Here is an 11,799-nt window from a genome sequence, read left to right as displayed (position 1 = left end):
GCATGTGAGCAGAAGCCGATCTTTCATTGTAAGCAGCATAAATCACCATATTAAGTTTTGCTATCATGGAATACAACATACCTATAAACTGAAGACTTGACAGTGCATATGATATATTGTAGATGCAGTTTTGAACATGACTGCAGGCAGATTTGTCATGATAAACTGCCTGCAATGGCAAACAGCAGGCATTTACATAAGCCAAAAGGAAAAAATTTGATAAGGAAATATATTCATGCTCCTTGTGCAACATGAGAGTAGATTACAGGAAATAAGTTCAAAATAATGTGATGATTTCACTAAAATGTAACAAATATATATGTTTGTATGTAAAACGTTTTATCTTGGTGAAACTAAAAGCCAAAATTTAGAACTAAAAATCACAATATATCAGGTTGGTCATCAAGTTTCACTGAACTTTTTTTTTCCTTCCACTTAAAATACTCAGTGAAACTAGATTTTAATTAGAATCAATTGTATTAATAGTATGCACAAATCACTCTGTAAGTATGAGTTTAGAATGATTAGTATTGTCAAAAAAATTAGCTTTACTGTCAAAACTGCATTTACTGCATTTTTGAATGTCTCAATTAATAATGACTTATTTTCACCACAGAGCTTGTGTAACAGCCTCTGGATTGTTGTAGTGAATAACAGCAACTGTAATATGTGCCTTACATAATAAAAGAAATATATAAGGAACTGTGAAAGTCCAAGTCATCTCTTAATATCGCCAACAATATATTTATATTTATTTTTTTATTATTTTTAATCTTGCAGAAAGTTTATGTTTTCTTAGTAGAATTACAACATTCCATATATATTTTTATGATATGACAAAACACTCTCATGTACATTAAATGTTATTTACAATTCACAAATCATTAGTGCTGGAGTAATGATGAAATAGGGATGTGCCGTCTAAGCTGGGCCGACTTTGGAGACTTCAGTCACTGATTGACTTGATGACTCCTCCTCTTCCCCTCCACTCATTCCCAACATCTTCATCATGCATGAACGGAACTGAAAGAAAGAAGCACATTACAGTATTAATGTACATCACAGCGCTACCAAAGTGGATACAGTGAGTGATTTGACTGTGATACAAAGACTTTGCAGAAGTGAAGAACTCAAAGCACTGAAATAAACATTTCTCTTAGGTTTCATATGAGAGTTTACAGTGTAATATGTTGAAGTCAGGCTAAAGCAAACGAAAACGCCTCTCAAATGAACCTGCCTTGAGAGGTACTCATGTAATAAAACACCTGCAGTGCCCTTAACTCAAGTTGTTATTTCTGAGCCTGGATGGATTCACTGATACACTGTAGTAGGCTAATAAGAGCAGTTCATATTTGAGCCTGGATCCTTGGGCTTGAAGTGGGGCCACAATGCTGGTTAGGTTGTCCCACAATTTGGTGCTATAACTGGCCTTTGGCTCTTCCTTGCTATACACTGTGGTCTGCATTGATGAGGTGTTTACCATGGTGCAACAGAATCTTAAATCTGCACACTTCCAGCCTTGATGTAAGAATTGTTTGTTTTTAGGCTGTTAAAAAATAGCATTTTGACAGATATAGTCTTCATCAAGTTATGGTCCAAATGGCCCATTATCAGCTAAGAGGTCGAGGTTCTTCTTAGGATTCTTCCATGGGAATCCTTCATGGGTTTGAAGTGTCACACCAAAGCCCACTGCACTGCCACGCTTTGCCTAGCTAAGCCTGGCGTCCGGCTTAAGCCACAACTGGATTCATGCTCACAACTTCAGAGAGAGCTTATCACAGCTTTGCAGAGTGATGTTTGTCTCAGCCCTGATTATAGTCTCATTCCCCAGGGTCCCCGTCCAGCAGGTGCAGGTGGAGTTGTACCTGTCAAAGATTCAGGGAGGAGGCGTGGAGGCCTGGCTGCTGGATCAGGGCAGTAGCTGAGAAGCTGCAGTTTTGACAGTTTTACAAGGTGTTCATCGTGTTACACTATTTTGTCTATAGCACCTTATTAAATTTAACTAACCATCCAGCCTTAGAGCTGCTACAACTTCAAATTTCTTCACTTTTAAGATAATGCTAGTCGCCTACGATTACTTAACATACTGTATGCTAAAGCATTAGCATGTGCACCAGGCAGAACTATCTATCAGAGACACAGAGATGATTTTGGTGCCAATCCTCTCATCACATACTGGGTAAGATGACCAACGAGCCAAACTCCCAAAAAGTCAGTGTAGCCGTTTAAAAACATAACAGTCTTTCTTAATTGACCTACTAAATACTTCCTTGTAGCTAAGTAAAAAGGGCATTCTTAACACAGATCATTCTCAAAGTAGTTGTTCAGAGCTACAGTGAACCAACCTGTTTGTTGAGCAGGATGTAGATAACTGGGTTGTAGACTGTGGAAGCCTTGGAGAGGCAGGAGGGTATGGTGGCCAGTCTCAGGTCGAAGGACTGCCCACGGTTGTTGACGATCCAAAGAGCGAAGGAGGCGTAGGGCATCCAGCACACCAGGAAGCCCAGGACCATGACCACCACCATCCTGGTCACCTCCCTCTCTGCCTTCTGGGTGGAGGCAGAGTCAGCTTGGGCCTTCGCTGCCTGTGGAGGGAGAAGAGAGTTGGGTCACATCATGTGGAGGAGAGGTTTTCCCTGAGCATTCAAAGACTCATTAGGTTTTACTAAGTAGTATCTGGACATCAGCAGTATCACTGGTGATTGTAATGATTACGTTTGTACAATCAGGAATTTCATATGTAAAATGGATGACCAGGTAACTATTACTTTTCTGATGACCCCAAGTAATACTTCTAGCATCTGCAAAGTTTTACAGTGTTGCCAGTCTACAGTATTTTTATCCTTGTAAGTGCTGTTTCACACCCTTCACAACATATTTTATTCAAGCAAACACTTTCTGGAGCTGCCAAGTGAAGGATGAAATGAGTCCAGTGAGTAGCAAGACCAGTCAGCTCTCTCATTTTGTCTGTTACTCTGAAAGGGAACCCATTCAGTACTGAAAAAACAATGTAGGTGCAACTACTCAATAAAGAAGTACCATTGAAGCTAAATGCTTGATTGCCCTTGATCCCCTTTTGCTTTCACTTCAGATGAGTGCACATTCCCTTAGAAATTATGCTCAATCTGAGAAGACCACTTGTGCACCACAAGCAAAAACTGATATAGCCTATTCATTATATGGTCTTATTTTTCCTCACCATTTTCAGTGTAATGAGCAGTTGGGAGTAGCAGAAGACAATGGTGGAGAAGGGAACAGCAAAGCAGAAGCAGAAGAGGAACATCACATAGGATTCGTTGTTGAACTTGTTGCCTGTGGTGTACCAGTCTGGTCCACAGGAGCACTGCAGGCCTTCTGGGATATACCTGGAGAGGACAGACAATCACAGTGACATCAAGTACATCATATACATACAAGTCTAAGAGTGCTCACAATGGTATAGAAGAGTAAAACCATAAAATGTGTGCTCCTCACAGGTGGGATTTGTTCAAGTTTACCGATTTAGTGGTTAGAGTTAGGAGTTAGTCACTTAGGAGTCAGACAGTAGAACGCTCTCAGAAGTAAAGAGAAACTAAGGTGTGTTTATTATGTGTTATGTGTGAAGCGGAAGATGAAGATTGAAGATGAAGTGTGTGATCATGTGGTTTGATGAATAATACTGACCGACTCCATCCGACCAGTGGAGGAACTGCAGCAGCCAAAGCACAGACCCAGGTGACTGCGCAGCAGGCCAAAGCATGGTCCGGCTTGAAGGCAAAATTGCCAAGTGGTTTGCAGATGACCAGCCATCTTTCAAAAGCTATCACTGCTAGAGACCATAGGCTTACCATACCTGTAATGACATAGAAGGACAAGCTAAACCCTTTTGTCAAGTAAATACAGTTTGCATTGTGTTAACATGATCAATTTGATCATATGAAAGCATAACACTCATGAACAGTTGTGCGGCTTCACTGTACCCTACATGGATGGTGTTGATCAGACCAGTAAAATCAAATCCATGCACAATAGAATTTGTTCACTATTTCTAAACAACAGGTTATCTCTTACCGCCAAGAGTAGCCAAAAATCCCTCAATCTTGCATGCTAGTGGTCCAAAGATAAAGTATCTAACGGAGAAGGAGCAGAGGGCAGTGAAGGAACCCACACAGGAGACAAGAAGGTTTGCCACGGCCAAGTTCACCAGGATGTAGTTGAGGTGGGACCGGAGCTTCTTATATTGGACAGTACATGCGATGGTGAGGACATTGATGCTCGTGCCCATCACAAATAAGAAGAACATGAATGCTGCCATTGCATAGTAGACACTTGTGGCCCCCAAGTGGTCCTGGGGAACCAAGAAAGGGCTGAGTGATGTGATGTTGTTGGTGTCCAGAGAGACAGGAATCCAGAAGTCATCTGGGAACTCCAAAGCATTATTTGGCCTCATTTTGCTCCGTTTAAATTTGTGTCGGTCAAAATTGATACACCTCACACAAAGTGGTTACGCTGTTGAATTTATCTTGTGTTTGCTGTTGCTCCTTGATCCACCTACGTCTCACATATATCATGTAATGAAGATCAAGAAAAGAAGTTTTAAATGACAGGAAATTAATGGTGCCTGTCAGTGCCTAAGGTCTTCCTCAAGCTCTTATGGAGGAGTTACAGTTTTATAGGGCCACAGAATACCACTTATCCTCATTGGTTGATTGTTTGATTACTTGGTTTATTCCTTAATTGGTTTAATGTATTTATCAGTTCCTCTTACACCCATAATAGAAGCCAGTCTCTGTTGCCAAAGGGGTGACAACACAAATTATTTGAGAGGCACACTGCTCTTAAGCCACAGCTAGCAAAGATGGTTCATGGCAACCATCTTAGAAAGCCCAGTCATTTGCTGCATAGTGCAGTTGTAACATGTGACATGTAGGAAACAGTTGGGAAGTGTGTGTTAGTACTTGTGCTTTTGCCAAGTCAATCACTGCCTAAGAGGTACATTCTGGTACCTCTTGGCCTTTTCCCAAGAATTAGCTCTGACCTGACTGTTAAGGGGATTGTCTACCTGATGTATTAAAATGTCCAAACTCCGCCAAGTGCGAGCACAACTCGATCAAAAATCCTCCTTAGATGCATGGCCAAAGATTAATATATGAAGAAAGAAAAGCCAGCAGTCATAATGTCCTTTCGTCTTTTAATTAAATGGGCAGCTATAGAGCACAAACAACGGACGCGTTTCAGCAATAAGCCATCATCAGCGTTGACCTGATGTATTAACCAAAACCCTTTTCAGTTCTTGTCTCTGCCCTTCCAAAGAGATGCCAGTGTGCTAGTTAACATTAGTTAGCAACACCACCCCCAAACAGCGTTTTTATTCATTGTTACCCTTCAACATATGGAAGTAAATGGAAGGGTTTACATGTGACTCTCTGAAAATGAATTTGGTCATTGTTAACAAATGCGGAAAAAGAGGTTGTTGTTAATGATCAATCAGTTAATGCTTTAGGTCCTTTTTAGAAACATTACACACAAGCATGTATGTACATACATAGCCTACATGTGTATGTGCACAGGTACATACCATGTGTTCCTATACAACACCTGCTCTCAACATCAAAACCTGGTTAAAAAGGTTAATCCCAGAGTTTTAAGGAAGAGCACAGCAGGTCTTTTCCTGCTAATCTGGTTTCCAATATCATTAAGGCTGTTAATCCCAGGCATTTCAGCCTTTTCTAATCCACTCTACTGGTTTAACTCAAGATTTATGTTAAGTGTCCTGGCATTTTGTCTCCTTCCCTGTGCTTAAAAGGACACATTAGAAGTTGAGAAAATTACTGCAGATGTTGCACTGCTTATTGTAACTTTGTCACTGCAGGAAACTGAACTGTCAGATTCGGAAGTTGGTGATTAATATTACGGTAATGATAAATGGGGCCATTTTAATATGTGACAGGTCAGAGGATGAATCTGAAACTGAGATACAAAAGACCTACGTTAACTCTGCAAATATACTATTACCAAATATCAAAATATTGACAGTGTTGAATAGTATGTAGAATAAAAGACTTTACATCAAATGCAACATGCACTTGTATAACAACAAAATTAAGATAATCATGTATCCCTTGATCTGGACAAATTTTTTTTCCTGAGGAGAAGAAGGCTCAACACCAACGCATCCTGGATATATTTGCTGAGGAAGTGATGGACATGATGCGTAATGGAAGATTTAACAGACATAAACCAACATAAAACAACACAAATCATCAGTCATTTCCTTATCTCATCAGGATTGTCTTTTTACACACCGTATCCATAAAACTATAGCATGTAGCCTATATGTGTCTGACAACTTTTGATGTATGTCCAAAAGGACATACATTCACACACACATACATGCACACGCACACACATACTGACACACACACACACACATGCACACACACTTGCGTGCACACACTGATAAACAGCACAAGACATTATCCAATCTCTGAGCTTAATCTAGTTTCTCATTGCCAAAGCTGGTTCAAAGGGATCCAATCTGCAAGGAAGGACATTGTTTTGGGATCAGCTAATCTACTCATCAGTGCTATAAGACTACTAATCACATTCAGTTTGTCCTCTGGTAACCTGCTTTCTCTTAGTAGACACTGGATGATCTCTTCCTTCCTTGTGCATTATCTTATCAGGTTCATGAAAGGATTACCTGTCTTGAGAGTGAATCTCAGCACAAAGTAGAGCATTTTTATTGCATACAGTAGATATTGTAGGGCATTATTACTGCATGTAGGTAAAGAGAGAGAGAGAGAGAGAAAGTTTGAGGGTGTGAGGTGGGGTTGGGGCTCAGTCACAGTAAACCCAGAAAAAAATATTTCAGTGCAGTGTCCTGTAGAAGTTTTCTATCTCCTAATTTGTTTTGCTGTAATTGACAGTTTGTCTCCTATGTCAGTAATACATGCTGTTCAATTACAAAATGACATACTTTTCCTCAGTCCACAAACTGCCTTCTTGGAGATATATATGGTTTCTGGGGGACACTTACCATAATGTTTAGGAGAGAATAGATGGATGAGGTGAAAATGGGAGCAAGTATGCATAATAGTTGTCACAAATTTCCAGAAAAAAAAAGTACTTGTTGATGTCTATATGCCCAGTGGGATGTGTCCGCAATCAAACAAGAACATATTCAGGTCATGACCCTCTAATTAAGAAATAAAGGCATCAAAAGTTTAAGGTTACATTTAATATATAGAGACTGTCTTTGTGGACTAATAGAATATTATTTATAAACCCAAATTAGATTTATTTTGTGGTAGCTCTAACTGTTTACCCAGTTGTAATCCTCTACAGAATGCCAAAGAGGTATTTGCCAATTTCAAAAGCATAGTAGCCTAGACTAAGAAATGGGGTTTTATGTTGAATTCTCACAGCAACCAAAATATGCATAATGCCTGGGGCCTAGGCATACGGGATACTGTGGCCTATGAGGGATTAAGTGCATAAAATCAGCAAGGGAGGAAGGCAAAAAAACCCCAGAGGAATTCTAAAATAAACAAGCAAGAAACAGTAGCTATAATATAAATCAGTAATAAAGATTTAAATCAAAACAAATGGGCCTGTAATTGGAATATATGAGCAAAGTCAAAGAAACAAGTAACGCATTTCAATGGACCATCCATTAATTATTTAACATAACAAATAAAATAAATGAATAAATATAGATTGTACATCATTCTTAATGAAGGTCTTAAATCTTTAGGCTGGTTAATGAGGCGTTGCTGGTATGACGGCATCACAAATAGCTTGAGGGTTCAAGGAACATAAATGCAATTAGGATAATTAAGAGTAAGAAAACAAAGGCTTACAGGAGCATTAGGATGTGACTTTGTACTTCCGCCTTAATCACCTTCTCACTGAGCTCATGTTACATTCAGTGCTTATGCAGTTGCAACAAAGGCATTAAACATCAAGCTTTCTGAGTTTCAAATCTTACAGCCACTTACAGCCAGGCAAAACACCAGAGCGCAGTGTATGTTCAGTCTACACAATGACACCAGTAACCACTGGAGAGGTGAGGAGCTGGTAATTTTGCTTCAAATAAGTGGTAAAAACAGAAATGTCCCCCAAACTGTGGCCCCATCCATAGTTTATGAGACTGTGAACTAGACTGTCAGCGATTCTTACCATGACTGGACTGAAACAATTGATTGTGTATGTTTAAGTGGAGGGCGATTGGGATTTTGGATATGACTGTGATATCTGCGATGTGATGACAGCTGTATCATAGTGATGAAGCTGATTAGACTTTCTCCTTTTACTACCTGTGTTATGTTGTCTGCTTTAATGAGCTGCACTGTGGCAAACCCCTAGAAACAAACCCTCTAGAAACATTTAACTACATATGGCAATAAAATATGGGTTCCTGAATCCAGACAAACTGATGTCTCCTATGTCTTCTCCACCTCCTGCTGCCGCAATCCTTGATCCCTGTCACTTGTGTGGCCTTGCATCATGATCTCTTTATGCTCTAAGTGTATCTCTAGACGTTTCCTAAGGCTCTTAATGTGTGTGGTCTAAGAGCAGTACAGAGGGTGAAGACTCCAGACTTTCATCACGCAGCCTTGTCTGAACTCCACTGACTTGTATACATGTGTATGGACAATATCATCAACTATTCAGTGCCTTACATTACACAATGTATTACCGATTATGAGACAAATGAAAAGGCTTGGCAGTATTACAGGTGAGAAAAGGAAAAAAAAAAGTATATTCTTCATTCAAAGGTCATTCAAAGGTTTAAGGTGAATATATAGTGTACTTACATGGTGTTATGAGGACAACTCAGGATAAGACAGAAGAGCTTAAATGACTGTGGATTGCTTGCTTTTGTGTCCCCAAACTGAATTAAACCCAATACTTTAAAAGAGGGAAGCAAAAGGGGCATTGAAAATGGCTGCAAATGGGAGCTGTGACGTGAAAATTATTTTGAAAAAGATAATTTAGGGGTATAGCATATTTTAACTGTACAGACTTCTTCCCGAATCAAAAGGCAAATATGGACTGCTAATCTCCATTTGTTTTCACTGAGTGCCAGACATTCCCACTATTCTTTTATAGAGAGAGGAGTCCTTTGAAGTTTCTCAGAATTTTGCATCTTTTTATCCAATCACTTATCTTAATTTCTGGCCTAATTAGAATCTGTCTCCATCTGTTTGATCCAGTTATCCAAAACATCTGGTTAAATCCCTCTCCTTCAACACCTGAGAAGCACATTGACTTGTAGCCAGCATTTGTTTTCCACCGACTCACTTGGTTTGCTTTTCTGAACTTAAATGAAAACAACTTGCATATTATCCCAAGTAAATGATATCACTTCTTATCACCAAGGAGGACTAAGTGAAGGTTCTCAACTGGTGCCAAGACCTTAATTTTAATTTCTTAAATCACAATCCAATGAATGTGAGAACTCAGTATCTTGACATTGACCCTGTCAGTACATCTTGTGACCCAGTTTTGGCTCCAAACCCACCACTTGCAAGACTGAGATATAGAGGATAGAAGAAAAAACAAACTGATAGTGTCACCAGAAACCTTGAAACAGACATTATGACTTCAGGACAAACTTTGAGAAATGTTCAGCTTTTAAAGAATATTAATTAAAACCCTGAATATGTTGCATTCTTCTAGTCTGAATGTTTGGAATACACAGCAAGTTTCATTTACGTGAGAATATAGTTGCTGCATTTGTCTGACAAATGATATTGAGGTTTGTTGCTTTGTCCTGCTCCTCTCTTCCCTCTGCTCTCCTCTCCTCTCCTTTTTGCTGAAGGTACCCAAGTGCTGCCAGGAGACAGACATACATCTTAAATGCTGGTCTTTAAGGTGCAATGGTAAAGCGACGACCCAGATGGGAATAAAGGAAAGTAGAGATTTGGATAAAATGATTACATTACATTACATATGATTACATGTCAGAAAAGTTTTTATTTACAATTTTTTTATTTATGACCTAATTTTGGAGGTTCTTCTCAATATATCACCCAATATAGACATGATGTACTTCATTTGAAATGCTATTTTCATTGCTGATTGATAAGAGTATAAATTAAAAAAAAAACTGTGTGAAAGAATAAAACTAAAAGTACAAAAAAGATGTAGTCTGTAAAAGTATTCACTCTCTTCTTCCATTTAAGGCAAAACAATCAATGTTTAATATTTTGTGTTACTATTTATGTTGTTGTTGGGATTTAAAACAATAGTTCCATTTCAAAATTGTTTTCATTCTGTCTGCCTTACCTAATTGGCAGTATAGGACTAAGTGATGATATTTGAGTCTAATAGCTGAGGCTGTAGCATAACATAAGGTGCAAAAAGTGAAGGGGGTGAGATCTTTTAATGACTTTGTGCGATGGGTGCTATAGGTGCCAGGAGCAGCTGCACTTTTAGCAAAATGTAACAGACAAAATCTAAGTGTCTGGTCTAAGACCTGAATATATCTGAATATATCTAGAATTAATGTTTGTTGCCACATGGCCCACTACCATTACTTTATCAGAAGTTCAGAAAATCAAGACTTGAAATTGTTTCTAATCCTATAATTTAGTTCCCTTGTCAGAGTTTTGCCCCTGCCTGACTGCACATACAGGCACTGAATCTGGAGAAATCCTCATGCCGTTTGTGAATTGGCTTCATTACTGCCCACTGGTGGAATAATGATGTGCTTTCAGCAGACCAACAGACTCCTTGCACTTCACTTAAAACCTAAGTGGCATAAGCAAAAAGCAAAAGCTTGTTTTCCTTCCATCATTGATAAGGAGTCAGTAAATCAAGGTTGTCCAAGGTTACTTTATTACAGTGGGTTTGGCAACTAGTTTTACCCTTTTAAAATGTATAGAGATAAAAAGGTTTGGATATTCTGCCCCTTTTGCCATTTTGGAAGAACTTATGCCTAACCCTAACCTGATTATTTGTGATAATCGATTTTCAAACATAGGCTATAGCAATTTTTTACTTTTTGGTTTAGCCAGAACATAAAGTCCCTACTAACTCCCATACCTATTCATTATCTGCATACTAATTAATTACATCCATGAACCACAAGAGGGAGCAGCGAACTGTGATATATTTATTCTAGTTCTATGTGCAGAGTAATGGCAACATCTTGAGCTTGATTAATGAATTTACAGTAGCATTGGCAAATATGTTGATTTTCAGCTGAAAAAAAGGAATTTATCCTTTTCTTCCATCTGAATGAAACCTGACCAGTTCAAAATACACATTAAATATTTTAGCCAAAGTTGTTTTGATATGCTAAATAACTCCATACTTGGCCATTTTTGGCTTTTTTTCTTGTTTGTTCTTATCAGCTAGGCTTAAAATAATGTACGCAATTTGAAAAGTGCTTTAATTTGAGATACTGACACAGTTTAAATGAAATCTTTGTTGATAAATATTTTATGTTCATTTTACAATACAATAAAAATATGCAAAATTATCGAAATTGAAATTGCAACACCAACACTTTCATTGTTTTCCCCTTGAGATATTTATAGCTACATAACTAGTTTATTGTAAGCTGTAGACTACATTGAAAACATATTTAGAAACATGAAGTGAATCATTCATGGCTGTTTAAGGTAAGAGCACTTCTGTCATCTGATGGACAAAAGGTGTACTGCAACAAATGGACAACTACTAACTCCCTAACCAAATAAAACACCTGAATGAGATACAAAGTATACTGAAAACAGATTCATCTCATGGCATTATCATTAAATGGCAATAGTTTACCATTAAACCAATAAATAATAATTCACAGAGCCA

General features: G+C 38.5%; 1 protein-coding gene across 1 annotated transcript; it reads right to left on the bottom strand.

Annotated features, from left to right (window-relative positions):
- Nucleotides 1-895: 895 nt before the first annotated feature.
- On the bottom strand, nt 896-4,429 carry opn1sw2 (opsin 1 (cone pigments), short-wave-sensitive 2). Its single transcript, XM_071538386.1, has 5 exons — nt 4,051-4,429; nt 3,664-3,832; nt 3,200-3,365; nt 2,346-2,585; nt 896-1,023 (listed from the first exon to the last, which is right to left on the bottom strand). The coding sequence occupies exons 1-5, from the start codon at nt 4,427-4,429 to the stop codon at nt 922-924; spliced, it is 1,056 nt and encodes a 351-aa protein (XP_071394487.1). The 3' UTR covers nt 896-921.
- Between the last annotated feature and the right edge of the window lie 7,370 nt (nt 4,430-11,799).

The sequence above is a fragment of the Centroberyx affinis genome, unplaced genomic scaffold (assembly GCF_046629955.1).
Source record: "Centroberyx affinis isolate AG114_WGS23_722 - 3 ecotype Tasmania unplaced genomic scaffold, CSIRO-AGI_Caff_v1 ptg003268l_1, whole genome shotgun sequence".
Taxonomy (NCBI): Eukaryota; Metazoa; Chordata; class Actinopteri; order Beryciformes; family Berycidae; genus Centroberyx; species Centroberyx affinis.
Note: the sequence above shows the minus strand (reverse complement) of the source record. Positions and strands in the feature narration are given on the sequence as shown.